We start from the raw sequence: 25,646 nt of genomic DNA, 5'->3' as shown, positions 1-25,646 counted from the left end.
GGGGGGGGGGGGGGGGAGTACTGTGGTGATGGAAGGAGTACCGCGGCCCGGCGCCGTACCGTCATAGGGATTAAACCAGACAAACCGTGCCGAGCGCAGAGGCTGGCAGTCACTCTCGGGGCGGGAACACCACCTCCAGGAGTTCGCCTCGACCAAACACCAGAGCCGCCCACGCAGGTAGCAGCGGACACGGGCCGCGGCGCACGGAGCAGGCCGGGGTGGAGCCCCGGCGCCCCGGAGGTCACCTCTGCGTGCCTCTCCCCCCCGCTGTATCTTCCTGACTGCTCCGCCGAACGTACATCAGCCACGGAACATTTACAGAAAGTGACCTGGGACGCGTGTTTTATGACGGCACCGTCACCAGCGTGGAGACACGGCGGGATGCCCTGCAGGCGTCCGCTCCACCAAGGAGGACAGAAGTCTGGCCCGTCCCAGCCGAAGCTCACGGCGCAGGACTAGGTTCTGGCTGCCGTGACGTGCTGCGTGTGTGTACGCGTAAAGGAAAAGACCTACGTGTGAAAACACTTTATGACTCGAGCTTAAAAATGTAAACTCACTCAAGTGCAGAAGTAGATGCTGCCAGTTATTAAAAATGAAATCTACGGTCCAGTGACACCATAGCAGTTCATGTTTGAATTGAGGGCACTTCATTTTTGTCTGAGTTCAACTGGTTCGGGGCACCCCCCCCCCACGCCCCCACTGAGTTGGGGGCCGCGACCGTTCCACGACCGTCACCGCCTCACCTTTCTTTCAAGTCATCCAGGCACCGCTGAAGGTGGACCTCTCCCGCTGTGACCAAAACGTGCTCCCCCGTTTCCTGAATTAAGATCTGGACACAGGGATCGGCCTGGTTTAGCAGCTTCATTCCCCGGACAAGCTGAGGCATCTCACCTAGGTGAAAAGAACGAAATACTGATTAAATACACACTAAGGACTAATCGAATCGCAAGACGATGCCCGTGGCTACTGAAGGGAAAAGTACCCGTTTACTTTTCTTGCAGATAATGCGGCAAGGTGAAGGACACCGTCTTCTGGTGACTTATCAGTGTAGACAGCTCGCACAAGACACCCGTTACCATCAGGACCCGCAAAGCTGAGCTATCCAAATCCTCGGCAAACACAAACGCCCGCCACTGTGCGTGTGCATCCACCTACGTGGTATCACAAACACACGTATTATACACCTACATGTGCAACAGAACTCTTCCCCAGAGAAGAGTTACGATCACCAAATAAACAACAACAATGAAACACCTCACGTGGTGTTCAAGAGACGATTACTGAGACACGCTCGACAGGACCCTGGGTTTTAGAACAGAGCTGCCCTCTGTGCCCAGCGAGCCCCGGGCGCCTTCTACACCCCCTTCCTGCCCGTGCCTCTGCCCCTGACCGCGTGTCCTGACCGCCCACCGGAGCTGCGGGCACGGACGGGATTCTGACGCCCGTCTTGGTCTAACTGCCTTTCCACCCCATCCCGTGTAGTCAGCGGCAACTGTCATTTGAGGCAGAGGAAGTCTCCCGTCACCGCTTCGCTTCTCCATTTGAAGGAGGGGCTCGGCAACCCCTCCATGCCCGGTTTTCAACAGGCCAGACAAACAAAACCACGGGAACTTTCTACCATCAGTGGTGTTTAGTATGTCTATTCCATATCGATTTACTTTTCTACGTCTACTTAGTCTTGAAATAAAACTTTTCTGGTGATAACACTTCATATTAGCTAACCACGTGCCAACAAGTACTTTACAGGTATGAGTTCATTGACTGTGTGGCCGGGATGAGTACTGTTCTTGTTTTAAAGAGGAGGAGGCGGGTAGAGAAGCCAAGAGCTTGTGTCAAAGTCACTGGTTTGAAGCCTGCAGGAGGGTGTCAGCACCCGCACGCGTCAGGCAGTGACGAGCCACACGTGGGTGCGTGGACTCGGAGGGAAGACAGAGCGGGACCCCACTGAGCGTGGGTTGACAGGCCGTCTTTTCTGTTCCTTTCCGGCATCCTGTGGTTCTCCTCTGCCTAATTAAGCGGGTTTACAGAGATTATCCGTGTAAACTAACTTCACCTGGTTTGAAAAGATTCCTGCAAAAAGACCACTGATCACATGAATAACATATGGCACAGAGAGAACTATAAAAATAATAAATGAAAAAGCTTTTTGCCAGCTCCCCATTGGCTCAATTACAAATTCCTTAAAAGTAACAAAAAAGGCACACACCGTTAAAATCTCTCTCTCTCCATGGTAAAGGCGAGAGCTGAACAACGAGCCAAGAAGAAAGTTTTTCCAAACAAAATTTGGAATATGGAGACATTTTGAAATCGGATGTTTGAAAATGTTTATTTACGATGATAGTCATTTTGTCGCCAGAAACGGCATCTATTAAACCTCTTAAAATCTGGACGCTGATTTTCCTAACCTGTTTAAAAATCTTCCAAATGATCTATTAAAGATGAAAAAAAGTCAACATCTTTTAATTAATCTAAAAAAAGTGAGATCATGAAAAATATTCACTATCTGGGTTTCAACACAACCTTTGTGTATCAACTGCTAAATGGGGGTTTTACATGGACACAGTGACCGAGCAAAGGCCGCCCACGATGTACCTGTCCCATTTGGGCCACACGGTCTGTCAGGTGCCCTTCCCAGGGGAAGAGCCACTGGCCAAGGGACACTACATGCACACCTTGGACGGCTGCACCACCGACCGTTAGGAGAAAACTTGCAAACACAATGAAGTGTTACCACGGCAGCCACCTCCACGAGGGAGGGCCGGCCGGCCTCCCTCCCTCCTGGCATGCACACCCCCTGGGGCAGCGCCCTCCTGGCGGTCTGGCCGGGGTGGGGGTGGGGCGTGTGGACAGCAGAGCAAGCCCAGTGCTGTGTGACCCCCCAGGCCGGGCCACAGGAGGCGCTCGGTGTCCTGGACTGGCGGTACGCTGCGGGACACCGACCGCTAACTGCAGGCCTTGGGCAAGCATTAGCTTCTCTAAGCCTCAGTTTACCTTTGAGCAGATGAGGATAAAAAACTGCATAAGGCTACTGAGGGGATTAAATAAACCAATCAACGTGAAATCCCTAGTGTGTGGCAAGGATCTATGATGAGGAAAGCAATCCTGGCTTTGGGACACCTCCGCTTTTCTGTCCCGGGGACACAGAACAGAGGGGCGGCCACCATGGTACTGGGACCCCGGTCTCAGAAATGAGAGCGAAGTGGAAAGGCGTGTGTTCACACGGCAAGGTGAGCAAGGGGGGTGCTGCAGGCGAGCCGGCCGGGGCCGCGGCGCGAGGGGGTGAAGAGGGCACGGGGCACAGGGTGCGCTCACGGGGGCGGGGCCGGGAAATCCGGCCACAGGAGGGCGCTCTGCCCGCAGTCCGCTGGCACGGGACCCGCGGGGGGAGGAGCCTCACAGTAACCGCCCCCCAGGGCTCACGGGGGCTGGCGGGAACCAGGACGGGGTTCCGAAAAGCACCCCAGAGATCCCCCGCGCACACGGAGGTGCCGGACGGAACGAGGGGGCAACTCCGACACCGGGCGCTGGCGCTGTGGCCACCTGGCCAGGCGCGGGCACGTGAGTCCGGCACAAGCTGCACACTCGGGTGGGAAAGGAGCCACACTTCCTAAAATTATGAAGAAAACCGTTGTCCCTTCTAACCGTGTCAGTTTGTTTTTAAATTTTTTTCAATGTTTACTTATATTTGAGAGAGAGAGAGAGAGAGAGAGAGAGAGAGAGAGACAGAGGGCCAGCGGGGGGAGGGGCAGAGAGAGAGGGAGACACAGAATCCGACGCGGGCTCCGAGCTGCCAGCACAGAGCCCGACGAGGGGCTCGAACCCGTGAACCGCGAGATCACGACCTGAGCCATGACCTGAGCCGAAGTCGCTGCTTAACCCACTGAGCCGCCCAGGCGCTGGTTTGTTTCCCACACGGCTGAGGAACTCGCGACGGAGCACGCGAGGAAAACGGGCCTCGGCGCGGCCCTCCCGCGTCTCCCGTCACCGCACGGCCTCGCCGACGGGCAGGAGACCGGACAGTCGGCCGCGGGACGGGAAGGAAGCCGGCTGGGCCCCTCCGGCCCGGCCGCTCCCCAGCGGGGATTCCAGCCCAGGGCGGCACGCGGCCGACAGGCACACTCCAAAAATGATAAATTTCTACAAAAACATTATAATGGTTTCGATTAGCAATTATTTCTTTGATCTCAGGTTTAAAAATTTAGGTCTAGGGGCACCTGGGTGGCTCAGTCGGCTAAGCGTCCAACTTCAGCTCAGGTCACGATCTCACGGTCCGTGGGTTCGAGCCCCACATCGGGCTCTGTGCGGACAGCTCAGAGCCTGGAGCCTGTTTCAGATTCTGTGGCTCCCTCTCCCTCTGCCCCTCCCCCGTTCATGCTCTGTCTCTCTCTGTCTCAAAAATAAATAAACGTTAAAAAAAAAATTAAAAAAAAAAAAATTTAGGTCTAAATGGAACAGAGCAGAAGCCAGAAATACTAGAAATGCTGAAGAAGAAACCGCAGTTGCCAGACTCAAGTGTCACAAATGCAGTAAAACCGAACTTTCTCGTACTGTGCGTACTTCTCAGGGCTGGAGGCAGCCGGCGACGGCCGGAGCCACGCCGGCACAAGAGAAGAGCCAACCGTGAGGGGCCAGGGCCTGGACGAGCCCCTGGAGAGGAAGCAGGCCTCATCAAGACCAGGGTCAGTCCACACAGCGAACCAGCACTGGCGGTCTACGGTGACGGCCCGGGAAGAAGGCCTGGCTCTGGGGCCCAACCAAGATGGCTGCCTACCGGGACTGAGCCCACAGGTCAGAGATGCCGTCCTCCGAGTGTCTGCTCTAGGCTCCCAGGGACCCTCGATGCTAAGGATGTCTCTTCGAACTTGAGGCAGAGACAAGCTTGCGGGAGGCCCCGGCTCTGGGGCGAGATGGGGTGTAGACGGGCAAGGGCAACGAGGGCGCCACAGGTGTCCGCAGAGAACCACCATTTTACGACACCTGCCCTCCGCTTCCCTTAGGGCACCTCTGGAGATTCTCCCCCGACGACCACTACGCCCTGGGAACACCAAAGTCACAGGGAATGCGGGCTTAGCGATGTCACGGGAAGCAAAATACAAGAGTTAACGCGGCCCGGTCAGGCAAATGGCACAAACCAAACACTAAGCACTAGTAAAGACACGTCTGGCATACTGGGTGGGGCAGGAAGTGCTTTCCAAAGAGACAGGACACGCCCGGTGTCCAGATAATCTAGCGAACCTAGAGCCAAGAGAGTATGATGGATTTGGAACCAAGAAGTTTGGGGTAAGAGTCTAAGATCCTAACCAATCACATAAAACATGAGCTCTGCTGAGCCTGTGCCAGGGTCATGGGGGAGGGAGATGACCTCATCTCTGCCACAAAGGACACGGTTTCCCCGGAAGGCAAAGGAACCTAAATACACCGTGTTCCCAGGACGGAGGTTCGACCCCCTTGGAAAAGCAGCTGGTCTGCGAGGGCCTCCGGCCTGGGAAGCTCTCTTCTGTTAGACACCCGGAATGAAAATCCACAGCACTGTTGACACAAATCGTGAGGAATCAAGCGTGAAATACACGCATTTCGAAAGCGGGAAGGACGTCACGGGCTTTTAAAAACGAGGTCCTCTTACTTGGGTGCTTGGGCTCCACGGCGACCCTCACGATAGGCGTGGCTTCGAAGTTGAGCGGAACGAATGGTGGGCAGGACGGCGAGCTACACAGTGTTGCCGACTTCAGCACGAAGTCCTGAAGGCCTCCTATGCCTGCAGGGAGGAAAAGATGCACGCGGTCAACGAAGGATGATAAATTCTGAATTTACGTTAGAAAAATAACACCGACCCAGAACGTAGGTCACAGAGGGAAACACTCAGAAATGTCGCAGGGAGCGAGGCAGAGCCTCACGGAGGTTTTGCACCTCTGGATGCTATTTGGTTGCCGTGAGGAATACGGGCGTTCTGCTGGTTCCTGTTTTCCCGATGCGCAGCTCGTGCGGTCACTGCAAACTGGGCTAACACATACCTACTCTGACCCCAGAAGCGATCATGTCCAGATACGTGTGTCTGAAAATACTAATTATTTCTCATAACTCCTGGTTTTCAAAATACGTTGATTTGACGAAGAGGGGTCTCTACTGGAATCCTCTCTTTTCCCAAATACTTACACAGGGGTCAAGGGCGTTTAGAGACTTCAAGTTTGAGCTTGCTGTGGCGTTCCTGACCCAAACCACCCTTCACAGTACCCCAGTTTTAGAAGAGGACATCGGTTCCCCCCACCTGCCCCTTCTCCTGTCCCCGTCCCACTGCAGGCTCCCAGGGGTGGCTGCATAAGACTGCCCAGGGGGGTATCTGTCTTTGAGCAGATGGGGGAGAACGTCCCACGGGAGGGTTAAAGGGGGCGCACGGAGCCTCACGTCCAGAGGAAGAGCAGACAACACTTTGGAATGAATGAAGCAACACGCACAAGGGCCGTTTCCGTGCTTTGGGGTTAAAGACTGAGGAGGGCACGGGAGGGGAGGCTGTCACTCAAGGGGAAGGTGGCACAGGAGACGGGGGCAGGGACCCCTGACCAGCACTTTATGCTGGGCTCAGAAACCACCGAGGACAGGAAACGGCACTGCTCCTTGGGCCGACACACGGACGTCAGGTAGGCACCAGGGGACGGGACACCGCACGACCGGACGCTCAGCCTGGTGGAGGCGAACTGACACAGAAGCTTCCGGCACACAACCTAAAGGCAGCTGAGAGGTCTCGGAGTGTGAACACACGGTGGGGAAGCCTGGGCGACGCCCCCCCACCCCCTGCCCCTGCCCCTGCTGAAAGCATCCAGAACTCACCCACTCCCTCCCTGCCTCGAGGGAGAGCCCCAACCCATCTACCCCCGACCTCCAACCTCCAGATGCGTTAGCACAGTGCCCAGGGTGCACACAAGACCTGCTTCCACTTTCACCAGGCACCCCTGGGACTTTGACGGCATTCGTCAGACCCTCTGAAGCCTTTTCTGCCTCACGCTAAACATCACTAGCTCCTCTAACTGTTCAGCTCATGACATGATCTCTAGACCTTTCGTGTGCAGGGGACCCTCTCCAGACTGACGTTTCCAAGGTACTATGTCTAGTCCCTGTGCATCCCATGCATTTATTCAGCCAAGGTATCCATTTCTCATTACTGTGCTTCTTGGCCCAGCACAGAGAAAGGTCTACGCCGGCCACAGCTTTGCTGCCCTCCCCCACCGGTAAGACCCACAGATGTGGGTCTGGCCGAGTTCCCACCAAGTCTACTAGAAATAACATCATCTCCCGTGGGGCCAGGGGTTGGGAGACCCCTCCCCCCAGTAAATATTCCCTCTCGAACCTCACCCATCCTGCTTTTGACCTCTGACCAGCGCACGTGTCCTTCCTGCACGCACAGCAGGTGCCTTCATCGAAAAGGCAGATCCCGCTCCTTCCTGTGCATCACGACGATGTAGGCTGCACGTGGTCAGCACACTGTGAACACTGAACTTCTGCTCGACATTTTGCTATTCAAATTACCAAATCTACTCTTGCTACTTAGGTATGTCCAGATTTGTGAACAGGATTATAATTATATAATTTATATAGGGGCGTCTGGGTGGTTCAGTCAATTAAGCATCTGACTTCGGCTCAGGTCTCGATCTCACAGTTTATGAGTTCAAGCCCCGCGCCGGGCTCTGTGCTGACAGCTCGGAGCCTGGAGCCTGCTTTGGATTCTGTGTCTTCCCCTCTCTCTGCCCCTCCCCCGCTCATACTCTCCCTCCCTCTCTCTCTCTCTCAAAAATAAACAAACACTTAAAAAACAGAATTTACAGAAAAAGCAACGCTCTAAAGACAGTCAAAAATCCACCACCTGTACATGACACCATTATTACTTGTTTTAAAATATAATCTTGGGCGCCTGGGTGGCTCAGTCGGTTGAGTGTCTGGCTTCGGCTCAGGTCATGTTCTCAGGGTTTGTGAGTTCAAGCCCCGTGTCGGGCTCTGTGCTGACAGCTCGGAGCCTGGAGCCTGTTTCGGATTCTGTGTCTCCCTCTCTCTCTGCTCCTTCCCCGCCCGTGCTCTTAATCCGTCTCTTCTCTCAAAAACAAATAAATATTAAAAAACATATATATAGTCTCGAAATCCAGGAAAGGGACCATTAAGGTTACTTGGGTGAATCACAAAGAAATGATTTAAAAAAAAATCACTTTGAGAATTTCCTGAAATACTATCAGATAATTAGTAAGCATATGACTGGATACTCATGCAAAACACAATTTTTAAAAGCTTTTCTGTTTTAAAATGATATCAAATATAATTCTGAAAAAAGACTAGTGTACCCAGAGTCACGCCATCGTAAGACTGTCACTGTTTTCACTTCGCTAGATTTCTCCCTCCCCTCCCCCCACCCCTTCCACAGGCACACATAACTTATTGCTATAATGTCCGTAACTTTTTATCTGCTAACTTCTACTCTGGTTGCTTTAGTCACAATGACAATCATGGGGGAACAGCTCCTTCACAGAAAGCACATTTGCAAAAGCATTTTATAGCCTGGCCGGGGGCGGGGGGGGGGGGGGGCGGTGTGTGTGTGTGCGGGGATCGGTAAGGGACATGTTCACTCAAGACAATCATCTCAGAATTTCTGGGACAGAAGTGACAGTTCAGAAAAAAAAAAATCAGAAATTAGCATGGCATTGATTTGGTTGAAGGACTGGAGAGAGTACAAGCTTTTTTTTTTTTTTTTTTTTTAATGTTTATCAAAAAAGGGCACGTGATGTAAGCAAAAGAGAGAAAATAGGCTGAGAAAACAGGAATATGGGGTAAAAGCAATGTACTAAACACCCAAAATTCCAGCTCAGTTCTGTGCAAACACCGGCAACTGCTGCGTGGGTGAACATCAACGATCCAAGTCCTCTCTGGTCCTAATTCCTCTCTGTACAAGCGCACTCAGATGCGCGAGCGTGTGGCCGCTGGCTGCGGGGCGGGGGACACGCGGCGCTCCTGCACCACGTCCCAGGCCCGTGCCAGGCTGCGTGCCACTCCCTTCAAATTCTTCTTACTCAAAAAATCAGCATGTTACAAATGCTGGCGAGCCCCAGCTTTTTTCCAGGCTCTCTCTAAGGCTTCCCTTTAAACAGTATTCCAGAAACCATATTGAGGAGCATCATTTACGTGCCCTCTTTTACGATCTGACACCGGAAATAGTCCGTGGGGCCTGAGAGATGGACCGGCCCCCTGTGGACGACGTTCTTCCATTCTGACCAGCTCCCACTGCACAGGCTGAATGACTCCACGATGAGCTCACACCGGCAGCAGGAAGACGGTGAAACCGTCACTCAATTCTAACACTGCTTCCTGCGGACGGCTCACTACTGTCTGGACGGAGGACAGCATTACTATCTTCAGGGACATCTGGATTCTGAAAGTGCGCTTTCTACGCTGGTATAAAAATTAGTATCTGAATACAAGAAAACAATAACAACGTGGCAAAATGTTAATGCTCTAGCCGGAGTATGGTCCCTAACTGCCAAAGTTCCAAGCCAACCTTAATATTACTACTCAAGAGCCATCAACTGGTTCCTCTTAATCTGTTTAATACACTTGAGTTAACAGATCGCTTCCAATCTTCACAGTGGACGCCAGTTACACACCACGCACGCCCACGGAGCCTCAGGCCTGTGTGAGCAGTGAACACGACCTCAGAAGGGACATGAGGATTCAGTCAAGAGCCGCTGATGCTTGAACACGGGGTTCAGGGGCACTGACCCCGTGCAGTTGAAAATTCACTTCGATTCCCCCAAAACTTAACTCCTAACTGTTAACTCCTGCTGTTGACTGGAAGCCTCACCGATAACATAGCTGATTTACATGGATTCTGTGTGTCACACGTATTCCATACTGCATTCGTACAGTACAGTAAGCTAGAGAAATAAAACGCTATTAAGAAAATCGTAAGGAAAAGAAAATATATTGACAGTACTGGACTTCACTGACTGAAAAAACTCCACGTATAGGCGGACCCACGCGGTTCACACGTGTGTTGTTCAAAGATCACCTGGGTAAAAACATTTGTTTTTAAAGGACGGGTTCCCAGGGTGGTGCAAATCTAGAGAACCACTGGTTTTGGAAGACCACCTTCAAATCTAGGTCCTTCTGCCTCTGGATTACCAAAGCAGCCCATATCCTCGACCTAAAGTTTTTGGTTCTTATTCTGTATCTTACCGCAAACTCAGATTCTGCCCCCCTTGGACTCAACTACCGTGGGTATCCCAGGGGATCCACGTGCTTCGTAACTTGTCACGGACTCAGGTAGGCAGGTAGGTACATGAGTGTAAAACATAAACATAAAATATAATCTAGGCCTTTTCCAGGCTTGTTTGGCTAATAAACAGCTCCAAAGTAGACCAATATTGCCTGGCGAAGGTTTCCGGGGGACCGGCCGAGTTTCTCCGGTGTGCTCAACAAGTCCGTCAGATCAACGCCCCTTAGCTTCCCGGTGTCAGAGGAGGCCCTGGGGAAGAGCCTTCCAGCAGTGACACCACCGGGTCGGAACGGTTTCCTTCTCAGAGGAGAGATGGAGCTCATAATCAGTTAATACTAGTTCTCAGGCAGGTTGTACTAAGACCTGGGGCCCTTTCTTGGGAGAGACTACAGTAAGGAGACAAAATAATACGTATTTTTTGAGATGTGTAGGCTTGCTGTCTTTGTATTAGGGAACAGGGAGGAACCTGTCCTGCAGTGTCCTGCACCAGGTAAAGGTGACACTGTGCAGTCTCGATTTATGCCCCAAGAAAGAGTCCTCAGGGAGCCAGATCGCCCCCACTCCCGCGGGCTCAGGGAACTCCCACGGCCGGGAGGTCTAGGATCGAAATAGTGGAAGAGATTCCATCTCGGGCCTGGAAGCCGACCCAGGCACTCGGTGCTGCCCCAGGTCCCACCTCAAAGCAAGTAAACCGAAGGGTCTCCAGAGGCGAGCCCGGGGGAAAGGAGGTAGCACTTAATAAATTAATTTAAAAATAATAAAATAACGTTTCCTAGTGGAGCAGAAATAGATGAGAAAGGGATGGCGGGGGGGACCCAGCACCGAGGGCCGCAGAGCTTGGGGGCCCAGGGGCTTTGGACCACCCGCCGCACGGGGTAACGGCACAGCGCGGGCCAGACGTGAGGCTGGACGTAACAGAGACGGAGCATCAGGGGACGTGGTCACCGTGCCGTGGACTTTCCGGGGACGGCCGCGCAAGGGTGAGAACTGAGGCAGAGCTGCTAGCCCTGGTGGCCACTTCGGAGCCAGGAGGAGGGGACGAGGGGGAAGCAGGGGGGAGGCGAGGCGAGGATCCCCATGTCGGCCGTGGACGCCGACGCTGTGATTACTGTTCAGAGCACTTGTGAGCCTTCTCTCGGGCTCACTGTTCCCATTGCCGTGTTCGTTCTTTATGTCCTACACACTTTAACTCCCAGTTCTTCCTCTGGACTAGAGCTGCTCCTTTTATTCTGCGTCTACTTTCCCTCTCTAGTACCTTTTCTGAGCCTTTCCTGTTTGGTGTCTAGGCTTGAAAGCTTAGAAAGCTGTGCTTTCAAAGGACTGATAAATATTTCTTCAACCTTCTGTTGGTTCTTCCCTGATTCCAGTTTAAGGGCAGGGGCACCCACAGACACTTCATCAAGTGCCTTCAATGAACGAGTCAACACGAGCACAGTGCTGTCCTCAGAGCTGAGACTGCGGAGGGGGACACAGGAGGACCCGTGTGACCATACGCTGCGACAAACGTCATACCTAGTAAACACGAGGTCTGTTCCCGGAAGGCACAGAGGCTGGCATGGGGGTGGGAGAAGGGCACCAGCGGAGGCCGGTGAGGGACCGGTCACGACCCACAGCGGCCCTGGCGGGGCAAGCACGCCTGCAGAGACGTGTCCCCCCGTTATTTCCACTTCTCTGGGACCCTGCACCTGCCACTGGTTCTTCTGTCCGGTCAGCACGCGGTCCTGTTACGTCGGATCCCGAATCGGAGGCACGGAAGTTTACCTCTGGCTCAAGCCTTATTCCAGCCACCTAGTTTCTCCCAAGTCTTAGTTTCCACACGCACACCACACACACGCAGCACGTGCAGGTACGGGGACATGTGAGCCTGAGAAGCAGAGTGTCTGAGTCCCAGGCACAGAGTCAGCCCGCGGCCAGTGCAAGCGTGGGCAGCCGTGGTTACCACGGGCACGGCTGTACTGCCCTTTTGTTAGAAGTTGTTAATCAGTTTAGGGTTTTTCCTGGTGTATGATATGAATTGTTATTAAATTTTATATACACACTATTAGCTAGTCAATTGTAAAGAAGGCTGTAATAACTTCCTTTAAAGCATAAATTCGTATTCGTAATTAGATCCATGCATGAGCTTTGTATCCTGTCCCACTGACCTAAATTTACACAGTATACACGGTTTTATGTGACGATCCAAGATATGCATTCCCACTCAAATGATTTAATTAAATGGGGAAACAAAGGTTGCCACAGAAGAAGCATAAAATGCCTTGTACAGTTTAAAACAATGCTGGAAATTTGTCTTAAGGTTAAAAAAAAAAAAAAAAAAAAAAAAAAAGGAAAGAGATATGGCTTTCTACAACCAGGAAGTTATGACCGGATTTCTCTTACTTTTCAACTCGAAATATTTCCAATTAAGAGCAGGAAGAGGAAGAGGAGTCATTTCTGTGTGAAATGGCACCTTCATCGCGAGTGCACGGCAGATTCTGGGTGAAGTGATCAGAGAAGGAAAGGGAAGGACAACCTGAATGCACCGTGAAACCAGAGCAGGGCGCCCCGAGCCATGCACTGTGGGTGGGGTTAAAGACAAATTCACAAGGGTCGGTTCCTACCTCCTTCCTCGAGAAAGTAACAAGTGTGCAGACAGCACAGCCATGCTGGGTGTCTGATTCCACACCAGTGACAATGAATGGAGAGCCCAGAAACGCCTATGTGGGAACCCGGACGTGAGCAAGGGACAACTGTGGGGGAAGGGAGGGACTACTGGGCGAACGCCACTGCAACAACCAGCTGATGAAGTGGAAAAATAATACATGTCCGTCTGCCACACACCACGTAGAAAAATAAATTTCACATGGATCAAAGCCCTAAACGTGAAACATACAAGTTGAAAGCACGTCACAGGATGCTACACTAAAGGCCGGTAACTTCTTCCTACTATATGATAGAAACTGTATCACAAACATGCCACAAGATTAAAAGCAACAGGGGCCACCTGAGTGGCTCAGTCAGGTAAGCACTTGACTGTTGATCACAGGATTGTGAGTTCGAGCCCTGTTGCTAGGCATGAAGCCTACCTGGAAAAAAAAAAAGTTACAAAACAGATGTTTTCAATGTTTAAAGCAGACAAAGGATTAGCAAGCATCATATATAAAGAGCTGGTACAGATCAATGAGAAAAACAGGCAACCCACTGAGCAACACAAGTGAAGAACATAGGCAGTTCTAAGAAAAGACATTGAAAGGAAAGGAAGCCCTAAGTAGTCAGAAAACATATAAAAAAGAACCTTAACCTAAAAAATTAACCATGTAAACGGAAATCAAAACAATGAGATAGTTTTTCACACCAACAGAATTGGTGTTTGTCTGAAAAAGCCAGGGACTGGCAAAGGTGTCCTGCCCTGGAGATGGCACGATTGTCACGAGCACGCAGGAGAACAATTGTGCACGCTCAGCCAGTGCAACCCGCTGGTGTGATTTCCAGTCATGTGTCCCGAACAGTGTTGCCCACGGGCACGGATGTACTGACAGCATCCCACGAGCAGTGCTACAAATCTAGGCAATCCGGTCACCAGAGGGGGCGTGTCTAGCTGGGGCCTGCCGCTGGCATTCAGCAGGCAGGGCCAGGGACCGGGGACTTGCAACGTGTAGAAAAGTCTCCCGCGTAGAGTTTCCCCCGGTCATGCAGCTTCTGCGTACTCTGCTGGACGAGACTATTTACAAGGATCCGAGCTGAAATCTAACTCCATTTTAATGATGAAGTACTTTCTTCACAATTTCACATACACTGAATTTCCAGGAAACCTGCTCTGCAAATGAGCTGTTCGCCACTTTACTGTGCCAGCCGCTCACGGCCCCTGAGCCATCGGTGCCATCCATCTGCATGGAGCCACATCTGCAGGCTCACGTTCACGGTGATTGCAAGGGGGTGACTTGATTATGCCGTCAGTATAGCCAAACCGGAGCACTTACAAGCCTTTCGGTTCCTTCTGTGCCTTGGACGCCGGCACTGCTGGAATGACCACACAGCAATGAACGCTGGCGTTATCCTGCATGTGTATTATACCTGCATTGGTCCATTTAGGCCCTAGAAGCTGGAACTGTGCCCTCACCTCTGGACTGCCACACTTGGATTTCTCTGGTGCCTGGTGTCCGCAGAGGGACTCTTGGATTCCTATCTGATAGGGAGCTGGAATGTTTCTTGAGGTTGACCGAGGTTCTGAGAGTGGGGGCTCTGCCAGCCTTAGACTGAAGGCCCTGTTCACTCTCAGTTCCACGGAAGATCTCCTCACAGGCCATCCTGGCACTAGATGTGGGCCCACGTCGCCTGACAGGACCCCTGTGTCCTCTACCATATGTAATGATGGCCTATTAACGGTCAGTATTTTCTTCAAAGTCAATGCAGCAACTACAGAATCTGGAGGGGCCTATGGAACCTTACAACCTAATATACTGGGGTTTATTTAAGAGTAGAGCTCAAAACAGTTGCTGAAGGAACGTTCCATATAATTCCTGTGCTTCTTAGATCGAGGTCATCAAAGATCTACTGACTGCTTAGGTTTAGAGGTCGGTGCTGAGCACCATGGAGGAGAAGGAAACGAAGCCCGAGACCCCACATTCAAGTTTCTCGCACTTTGTTACCGTGAGCGCCCTGGGAGCATTTGGAAAAGTCGGCCGCATGACTGCTGGTAGTTTATTCCAAAGCCTGAGCCTTGGAGCTTGAGCTGTTTGAGACTACTGGTCCGTAGTAGCATCCTGATGCGGCACAGTTACCAGCGCAGAGATACAACTCGCTTCATACCAGAGCCTACGGACGAAATGTAATTCGGAAGAGGAGGAGGAAACAGTATCAGAATGTTAACTAGATTTGAAGCAAACGCAGGTCATTTTAATCCAAGCCAGTACCCTGGCCAGCTCCTACGGCTCTCAAAGGAGTTGTTACTAGGGACCGATCACGGATGAATGAGGTAAGAATACATCACTTTAAATATCAGCGAGGCTTACGTTATAGTAGTCACGGGTTTTAGTTTTATAATAAATGAAAGCAATAGGTTAGTACTTGTATCGACCCCTTAAAAAGGACCAAGGTATCTGGAACAGAGGCTGGAGTAGTGGAGACTCAGCTTTAGAAGAAGTGAAAGTAAGGATGGGGCCCAAGACGGTCCGTTGATTCTCATTTGCGGCCCCCTTGTGCAGTGATAGCTCAGTAAGACGTCTACGGGGACAGCTGTCATCGCTGTAAGTAAGAGTGCCCTAAACTCCAGGCAGCAGGCTAACACACCGTCCCTGCGGATAAGATGCCACACGGCTGCTACAAACTGAACTTCCGAAGACCTACTTACTTAGACACAGATAAGGCAGGATATAAAATTCTACGAAGAAAAGATGATATGCAAATCAAGATATTAAATCAAGAGAAAGATAAGCAAAAAGGAAAACTGTAATGGTATTAGGCTTGAAATTACGTGCGGTCATTTTTAAATAAAAAACATAATTTTTACCCTGAAAAGTTGTTAGACACAAGCTACAAGAACTTCGGAGGATTTTTCGTTTTTGTTTTTGTTTTTAAAGAGCTGCCGTTAACGGGATCAAATGAACGTAAGCCGTATAATCGGACTTACAGCACAGGGGGCAGCACATGCGCGGAGGGTCCAGCAGAGTGGAGTTGCCACCGTTTCCACGGAAAATCTGAGTCCCACCCACACCATCTCACAAAGGCCAATTTCAAGAGGATCACAAATCTAAATATCGTAAATAAAACTAAAAAGCTTACAGAAGAATGCCACAGTCTTCATGACTTTGGAGTAAGCAGATTTCTTACACGGGACAGACAAAGCACTGGTCATGAAAAATTAATAAATATTACACTATATTAAAATTAAGAGCTGCGGTTCATCAAAAGACACCGTTAGAGAGCAGAAGGTAACTCTCTGAGTCAGAGAAAAATATCTCCAATGAATACATCCAACCAGGGACTTGAATGCAGAATATATAAAGTATGCCTACAAATCAATGTAAAAGAAGTCAGAGAATCTTAGAAAGAGTGGGTAAACACTTAACAGGCATTTCATAGATGGGCAAAAATCAACGGTCAATAAATAAATGAGAAGGAGCTGAATTTCGCGGGTCATCAGGGAAACCAATACAAGATACTACTCCATACACAGCAGAAAGGCTCAAATAGAAGAAAAACAAAAATAAACGCTGGCAAAGATACGGAGCAGCCGGAATTTTTAGCAAACTCCTGGGGAGGCACGAATCGGTCCGCTCACTAAGGCTGTACAAACGCCTACCCTACAACACAGCAGCTCCTCTTCGAGCACACGTTTCCTGCGTTCAAATACGCAGGACGAGACGTGCACGGGAATCCTCGAGGCAACAACATTCATAATAGCCAAGCACTGGCAACAAACTCCGCGTCCCCCACCGGAAGAGCGGAGAAGCGGTGGTGGACGCACAGGACGGCGAAGAGAGTGAACAGGTCGCGACCACGCAGTGACGCGGGGGAGTCTCACAGCCGGGACGCTGAACAAGAGAAGCCTGACCCACGAGCACACTGTCCATGACATCAGAAGCCAGGGTGGGGGCCACCCTTGGGGGGGGGGGGGAGCAGGGGGGGGGGGCAAGAAATGGAGGGATGCCAGTTATGCTGTGTTTCCAAATCCAGAGGCTAGGGACACTGGCACGTGTTCAGTGTGGGAAAATCTGCCAACCTGTGGTTTAAGGCTGGCATACGCCTGCTACGCACCAAACGAGATGTACTTAAAAACGTTACCCGACACAAATTACACGGCTACGTGGCCACCTCAAGTGCTCCCGAGTCTTTCAGAGGCGCTGTTACCCGCAGGTAATAAAGGTAAACCGTTTCCGAGCCTTCAAGGCGGAATCGGCAGCAAAGGAAAGAACACGTGGCTGGTCTCCTTGTGTCTTCCCACCACGTGGTCCGGTGACTGATGAAATGTGTCTTCCACGGCAGCGATCTTACGTGGACTCTTCTGGACACTGTCTGTCCGTGACAAATCGTTCCCTGACCCCAAACGGTGCAGCCCGTCCCCTCCTGGCTGCGGGCATCTGTCTGTCCTCAGGTTCCTGCCACTCTGCGGTTTGTTCAGAGGTGGGTCCTTTTAAATCCCCACTGGAAGATGCCCAAAATGGTTTCGAAAACTATTCTTTGGTTTTTGGTCTGCTTCATTTTTCAGGGAAACAAAACAATTCTAGCAAACATCACGTAATTCTCCACCGCTGCCTTTATCTACAGAAAACATCCAACACATCACGCAAAGAATTTCTGAGCGCCTGCTTCTGCCCTTACCAACTAGCAGTGCTGAAATCTAACCAGCATTAGAGTAAAACGATCCCACTTACATCACGGGGAGTGCACGCCAGTTCTAAGGAAAAGAGAGTGCTGTGAAAAGTAGGTCGGCAAAATAACGTGACAGTCGTTTCGAGTCGATTATTTCCATAATACGGTCCACAGTGGCCTTGGGTATGGGAGCCTCTTCACAAAGACCGCAGAAATATGCTGGGAGGTGAGACTGTCACTTCTAAGTGGCCCCAAACAGGAGACCCCTAAAAAGGGATGTCAGGAAAACCGTGACTCTACCGGAGCGCTTGCTGCGTCTCCTCCGACGGCCACAAGTACCCTTCCACACGTACCACCGGGCCCTGTCCCTAGTGACACCTGTCGCAAGCCAAAGAACTGCACAGGGCAGAAGTGCTGATGCAGCGTCTACGAAGGAGGCGTCCGAGGACGGACCCGTGCAAACCATTCTCTCAGCGCTTCCCAGCCAGGCCTACCAGGGAGGCCAGATTAGCCATAACCAGTTCCCGCCGGCTGCCTGTCCACCAGTCGCGACAGGGCCTCCTTTGGGACCTGTCCGCCTGCCTCTCCGGGGCTGTTCCTCAAGGGCCCGAGAGCTCACACTTGCCACAGACACTCAGGCACTGGCGCTGTGAAAGTGCCGAGACTGTGCGGGGCTCTCTGGGCGCTCTGCTCTGTTAGGTGCTTTGAGACGCCACCCGCGACCGAACGTCTCACAGAGGTCAACCCTTGCAGGTTGTACCCTTGCGTTCCAAAGGTTGTGGTCACGGGAGCAACGGGCCCGGGCCAAAAGGCGAATCAAGGGCCGGCATCACACCGTTCCTCCCTCCAGAGACTAAGGCTTCGTTCCTAGACTCTCTGCTGTGTGTACTTTCCTATTCCTTAGGAGGGTTTCCTTCCAGGAAGCACCTCAGTCATCCTCAAGGGCCCGTTCTACCAGCCACTTGGAAATGACCCACATCCGAACACGTCCGAACCCCAGAAGACAACGCGGTCCGTGCTGAGGCTGACCCTGGCAGTTCACTACTCGAGTTACCATCCTACACGAAGAAAAGGGCGCACGATATTCAGCTCAGGTGGCAGAAAGGAGGGCAGCAGGGGATCCGGGAGCAGCCAGGTTTCCGGACCCAATACCACCAGTTCGGGCCGGTAAAGGCATCTTGTCGGCAAAACCGTCACCGCTTTAGATATCAGGGCCTTAAAGTTCTGCAAACTTTCATAGCTTGCTTATAAAGCAGCAATGCCCTTGACTTAACATAAACTGTCAACTCCAGCAAGTTCTCAGAGCCCATCCGTTTTACAGACGAGGAATCTGAGGGGTACAGCGGAGAAAGGCCGATCCCAAGGTACAGTCCTGGTGACAGCCCAAGGTTCCCGACCCAGGCCATGGCTTTTCCCTCTGTGCCCTCGTTCTGCAATGTATTCGGATAGATGAGCTCTGTTTTTCCAAGGACAATAAATAGTCATAACATCTCTGCTCCTTTCCAGAATCACTGAAAACCTTGCTCCTGTAGTTTCCTTCACCAAAGGAAGAGTAAAAATCACCACTCTGGTAGAGCAGGAGAAGAAAGGAGGGAGATGGTGGTGAGGACGAGGCAGGGAGCCACCCACTCTCCCGCACGACCAGGAGCACACAGGGTCGGGAACTCGGTACGCGGGGCGGAGGGGGTGAAGCGGTCACGCCAGAGACGCCGGTGTCTATACCCAGGACCGTCCTTAGGGAGCAGAGGGCTGGACAAAGGCCCTATCTGCAAACAGCTTCATACACATGAAGCTGCTTTAACACGAACATCAGCTGAAACCTTGGAGGGGAGAAGGGCCTTGACAACTGAAGCCTGATCAGGGATAGAAACCGGGAGAGAACACCAGCCCCGTCTCCCCCCACAGCTCACACCCTCCACAGGCAACACCACCAGCTCAGGCGCATCGAACACCACTTGGTTGTGCTGGGACCGCTATTCCCGGCTCCCATCCCCCCCCCTCCCCCCCGCCCCCCCGCCCAACTATTATAGCCTCACTGCCTCTCCACCCGGACACACACCAGAAGGGCCACGCCTGGCACCCAGCAGGCCCTCAGCAGATATCTGCTAAATAAACGAATGAGCATTTGTGTTAAATGTTGATTAAAATGAAGAGGTAACTGATTAAACTGGCAAAACAAACAAACAAACAAACAACAACAACAACAACAACAAACCTAGCCACCACAACATAAATGCAGTGATGGTCACTACAGCATTCTCTGAAACAGGAAAAGCCATGATCCATTACCCATCAGAAAGGGAATGGTTTAAAAAACTTGAGGTCCATTCATAAAGTTTATTGAGCCGTGAAAAGAACATAGTAAATCGGAAGGTGAGAACAGATTCTAGGATACAGCACTAATAAAACATCCCAGCATATATGCTGATAAAACAACGGACTAGAGTAAAACAGCATGAATCACGAGACTCGGGGAGATTCACCTGCAACACGCGGGTGTATGCACGAAGGAGATACACACGGTACGCGGGCACACCGGACTATCGAGGACATCAACGAGGGGTGCCTGGGGGGCTCTGTCGGTTGAGCGTCCGACTCTTCATTTTGGCTCAGGTCATGATCCCAGGATCATGAGATCGAGCCCCATGTCGGGCTCTGCACGGCATGTGTAGCCTGCTTAAGATTCTCCCTCTCCCTCTCTCTCTCTCTCTCTCTCTCTCTCTCTCTCTCTCTCTCTCCCCTTTCCACCCCCACTCTCTCTCTCAAAAGAGTAAACATAAAAACAACAAGATTCCTACAGTCGGCCCTTCCCAAAGAATACGGGATGCACAAAATGATATCCCAAGTTCAGGCAGCTCTCGACACCCAGGGTCTCACGATTCCACCGGCAGGTTTCCGTTCCATTCACAAACAGCTCGCTCTACAGAGACTCAGTACAGGACTCGGTCCCGGATTTAACGGACTGTGATAAAGTGACCAGGTGACTAGTAAGACCCGACTTAATTTGTACTTCTGCATTTTGCACACAAGTCCAGGAAAACAATTTTTATTATTTAAAAAAATTTTTTTAATGTTTATTTATTTTTGAGAGAGAGAGAGAAAGAGACATCATGAATAGGGGAGGGGCAGAGAGAGGGGGAGACACAGAATCCGAAGCAGGCTCCAGGCTCTGAGCTGTCAGCACAGGGCCCGACGTGGGGCTGGAACCCACGGACCGCGAGATCATGACCTGAGCCGAAGTCGGACGCTCAACCGACCGAGCCACCCAGGCGCCCCAGGAAGACAGTTTTTAAAGCCTCTGACTGTCATCTGAGATGACGGGTCACAGCAGCCCACCTCCCTGACGAGGGGCCTCTGGCTGTGTGAGCGTGTGTGGGGACTCACTCCTTCATCGCGAACATCTACGGGGGGCGTTCGTACGTCGCCTCCCGTCAGGCCCCTGCTGGCTGGCCTGTGCTGGATTCCGTCACCTTCTTCCGAGGGACTCCACTGCCTCCGCTCTCACTTGCTGGAAGAACACAAGCCTTTCGCTATCATGTCTTTCCCAACACTTCCGTTTCCAAGGAAACCCCCTAGAAACTTCCAGCTCCCTCCTCCGGGTACAGGCCGCGGCAGTTAGCTGCGTGACAGAGGTGTCCGGCTGGTGCCGCCCGCGAGGCCGCTGTGAGCTGGGGTCTGAGGAAGCTGCTCCCTCCCCCTCAGGTTTTCTTCCGCGAAGCAAGGTGCCGGCTCACCAAGTCAAGGGTCCCCACAAGAGCCACCCGCAGGTGACGCGTCATTCCATTAAGAAAGGTGAGACAAACTGAGTGCGTCCAGAGGGAGGAGGGGACGGCCAGCCGCCGGGAAGTCACATTTTACGGGGACAAAGGACAAGGAGCCAGAACGTGGGGTGAAGTGCGCTTGCAGACAAGCAAGCGGGAGGGAGGCCGGGTTCCCCTGTATGTCCGGGCCGAGCCCCTCTGGCACGGGGCATTTTTCTTTACATTTATTTACTCATTTTGAGAAAGAGAGACAGGGAGAAGGAGAGAGAGACAGAGAGAGGGAGAGAGAGGGAGGGAGGGAGAATCCCAAGCAGGCTCCATGCTGACAGCACAGAGCCCGACGCGGGGCTCGAACCCACGAACCGTGAGATCATGACCCGTGAGATCATGACCTGAGCCGAAGTCGGACGCTCAACCGACTGAGCCGCCCAGGCGCCCCGAGGGCATCTTTCCAAAGGCACTGGACACAGAGGCAATGATGAGGTCCGCAGGAGGGAGGGGTCCCACAGCAGGAAAGAGGGCTGGCGGTGATGGCCCATGGGAGGCCCGGGTCTGTGGGGGCAACGGCTGAGCTGAGGACCTGTCCCGGGCATTCCACCGCACACGCCCTCGGGCTGAATACTAAGGAGCCAGGAGCATCGATTTCTCAAATGTGGGGAGAAAGAAAGGCTGATAATCACATTTTGTAATGATTTTGTGCTTAACACAAGCTTGGTTTCCTTCCTAACTGCAGGTGCTGCCCACGCCCGGGGGATCCGCCCACCTGTCCAGGCAGCGGGGGTGGCGGTAAGAGTCGAGGTGGCCATGAGGTTGCTTTCTTCCGAAGCCGCTCTCATGGCTCCTTCAGTCAGCTGATCTCCTTACGCTGTGGGGTCATCCCCCCCGCCCCGGGGGCCCCTCGCTGTTAGCGGTCACCGCCCCCGGGTCCGGTCCCCGCTCCCCCGCCCCACGGACGGCCCCGGAGGCCAGCTGAGGAGAACGGGTGTGGCGAAGCCGCACCCGCCCTCCCTAAATCTGATAGAAGGAGCTGGAAGAAACGCAGTAATAACAAGGCTCCAAGGAAAACGTACTCTGTGGCTCGGAGGCACTGAATTTCTAGGCGTTGCGAGTATGATCACTGGTTTACAATAGGCCCCTTGTTCTCTGTTTGTGGCCAGGGTCAGCTGGCAGCTGGCCCCACTTCTGAGGCAGTGACTGAAGCCAAGGCTGAAACAAAACCGAGCACAGGTTTCCCTAAAAAGTGCACAGCGCCGGGACACCCGCCCAGAGGGAGAACGTCAGGTCACGTCAGGAGCCGGGGAGGACACGTTATTAACGAGGGGCTCACCTTTCGGGGGGAAGCGGCCCTGCGGTCCCGCCCCGGGTCCCGGCTACTTTCCGTGGGGCTGTGGCGCTGCAGGGCTCTGAGGTGACGGGAGACGTGAACGAGGCCAGAACGGAGGCCAAGAACAGGGACTCGGGGTCCCCACTGTCATTATCACCAGTGCTTAATAATCCTTTTTAATCTTGAGACTTCGCCTTCGACACCGTTAGCAAAGGGTCGTTATAAACGCCTGCCCTGCAAAGGCCAGCTGCTGCACGGCCACGCGGAAGGTCTACGGCGGAGACACGCGGACGGGGCTGTGCGCGGCCACCCCAGGTCCCGGGACCCACGGGAGCAGGGCTCCGGAAAGTTCCAGCCAGGACTGCAACACTCCCGGGAACCTCACAGAGCGACGGAGGCGCGTTAGTTTCCACCAAGTTCTCAAACACCGGGCCAGACGAGCTCCTGCGATGATGAGGCTGGCGTGGGAAGCGCTGAGCTCGAACCCACCCCCGGCCCGGCAGACTTCCTGAGTGCCGGCAACCTCCTCCCGTCGGAGGCACCGCACCTCAAATCGGGGCCCGGCCAGACCCGCCTGCAGGCCCCCCGGCCACAAACCACGCCCGTGTGCCCACGTGGGGCGACAGCAACTGACGTGGGGTGGTGCACACCCCCCCCCCCACCCGCACCTCCTCCAGCCCCGTGTGTCCCTCCTGTTGTTCGGGGAATCCCCCTGCCACCCCCCCACCCCCCCGCCACCTTCTAGAAGAAAATGGAAGCTAGGTGGATTGTAAGGGAGAGGATGAAAACTCCCGACTCCCAAATTCCTCGGGGGTTGAAAGATAAAGGATTTTTGGATGAAACGAGGTGAAACGATCCACCGCCAAAATACATGTATCATGAAAACAGGGAAATGCAGTTTTTTCACGTGAGGCCCTGGGACAAGAACAAGGCAGAGTCAGGTGGATGAGAAGTCCGCCAAGCGGCTACAGAGTCAGGAGACCCGACTCCCCGGACTGTGCTGACACAAGCAGGTGCCTCAGGGAAGGACAACACACCTGTCTTCAGGTGCTGGCAGGACGACACCTCGGGGCGGCCCGCACAGGGACTCCCGGGACACATGCGGCCGGCCGCGCAGAGGACGTGTGACCCCCCGGGAGTGTCCGGTGCCTGTCTCTGGCCTCCCTCCCTCCACCCGGTCAGGACGTCAGGCCACTAGTTTCAAAAATAAAGACTCCAAGTTAAAATTACACCACCTCACACGGCGGGCCAAGGTAAAAACCAGGTGGGTGAGGGAGTGAGACATGAACTCGTTCTTGCTCCTACAAACCCCACGCCGAACGCTAGCCAATGGGGATGTTCACCAGAGAGCGGGGGAGACCAGCAGCCACTGCTTTATTAATTTGTTACAGTGTGTGTCTTCTTAAAAGGAAAGAAAAAATAAAGTACAGAAAGCTAAATAACACCAGCAAACAAATTTCAACTTCTAAATTCCTAAGAGAAATTAAGGAGAAAAAAAAGAAAAGAAAAAATCTCACCTTTGCCTATACATTTTACAATTCCTCCATGGCAAAATGAAAGTTAAAAGGCAAACCAAAAAGTACAAAAAAACTATGGAAAGCGTGTATCAGAACAAAGATTAGTAGCCTCCACGTATAAAAAGAAATGAGAAAATGAATACAGCCCAATTTGAAAATGTAGCCAAAGACACAATTCAAAAAAGGTCACACAAGGGGCCAACAGATACGGAGCGCTCCGTCTCATTAATAAGAAAATAAATGCAAATTTAAATGAAAACTCCGTACCATTTGGCACTGACACGTACAGGGCTCTAAGTGTCCTGCTACTCTCAGCCTAGAAAAGGATATGGTATTCTCTCACAATTCAGGTCTCTGTAAATGCATCCTCACACTGATCTTTTCAAACTTATGTGCTATTTATCAGTTCTAGTGTATTAATATCTTCCCATTTTCCTATTTATGTATATACTGGTACTGGTTCTTTCTCTCCTTTCTTCAGTGGAATCAGTTACTGATATTTTTTTCTTATAAATAAAAGCAGAAGGTAGTTTTTTATACTCAGAGTTTCAGAACCACATCTGTAGGGTTTGTTTGATATGCAGAATCTTACTTAGGTCGATTTCAAAATCCAAGTAGGTACTCTCCTTTTTACCTTTAAATAATATCCATAAATTGGGGCGCCTGGGTGGCTCAGTCGGTTAAGTGGCAGACTTCGGCCCGGGTCATGATCTCGGGGCCCGTGAGTTCGAGCCCCGCGTCGGGCTCTGTGCTGACAGCTCAGAGCCTGGAGCCTCTTTCGGATTCTGTGTCTCCCTCTCTCTGACCCTCCCCCGTTCATGCTTTGTCTCTCTCTGTCTCAAAAATAAATAAGCATTAAAAAAATTTTTTTTTAAATAAATAAATAATATCCATAAAATGCCAGGCACTGGGCACTAGGGGGAAAGGCCATTAACATAACACAAAAATACTCCAAAGTACTTGCCGCGTTGTCTGCCTCTCTGGTAAGGCCCGGCATAGAATATACTCTCTTTACATAAAAAATAAACGGAAATGGCTGCTTTAGCTGTCGAACACTGGATCAGGCTGAACGGAACCATTCCTGAACATTAGGTGTTCTGGCTTCACTGTTTTTTTTGCGACTGCCAGAAGCATCAGAAGCTTATTTCTGGATCCTTTTTCGAATATCTATTACCTTAGTTTTGAGAATTTAGCTTACTTACAAATTATATAATTTACTTTATAATCACGGTTGAGTTTAATAACTGGTTAGCAAAATTCCCGAGAATTGAACACCTGGCTCTTGTGAGCCCCGCAGCGCCCTCTTCCCTGCCCTGCAGGGTCCAGGACAGCTCTTCCAGACCCGAGCTGCCACTGCAGCTTGCTGGAGGGTGCAGTTGACATGACGTGGCTCTGCTCCTGTTCCTGCAGGAACAGCATTCCCGGGGCTTGCGTCCTCTCTGGCGGTGGGGGCTCACGCTGCTCTCCCCTGCGGCGCTGTGGGACCAGTCCCAGTAATTCGGGGG

At 52.1% G+C, this 25,646-nt stretch overlaps 1 protein-coding gene across 2 annotated transcripts in view; it reads right to left on the bottom strand.

Annotated features, from left to right (window-relative positions):
* The window catches only part of EFL1 (elongation factor like GTPase 1), a 125,228-nt gene that overhangs the window by 28,766 nt on the left and 70,816 nt on the right, over positions 1-25,646 (bottom strand). For both annotated transcript variants that reach the window (XR_007454179.1, XM_049614337.1), the window contains exons 16-17: positions 5,624-5,755; positions 744-891 (exon numbers count right to left, since the gene is read on the bottom strand). Coding sequence is in view for 1 of the 2 variants with exons in the window: in XM_049614337.1 (XP_049470294.1) it covers positions 744-891; positions 5,624-5,755 (280 nt within the window). In the remaining variant the exon portion in view is untranslated. The remainder of the gene's footprint in view (positions 1-743; positions 892-5,623; positions 5,756-25,646) is intronic.

The sequence above is a fragment of the Panthera uncia genome (genome assembly GCF_023721935.1).
Source record: "Panthera uncia isolate 11264 chromosome B3 unlocalized genomic scaffold, Puncia_PCG_1.0 HiC_scaffold_2, whole genome shotgun sequence".
NCBI classification, from domain to species: Eukaryota; Metazoa; Chordata; class Mammalia; order Carnivora; family Felidae; genus Panthera; species Panthera uncia.
This window is presented reverse-complemented; position numbering and strand designations above follow the sequence as displayed.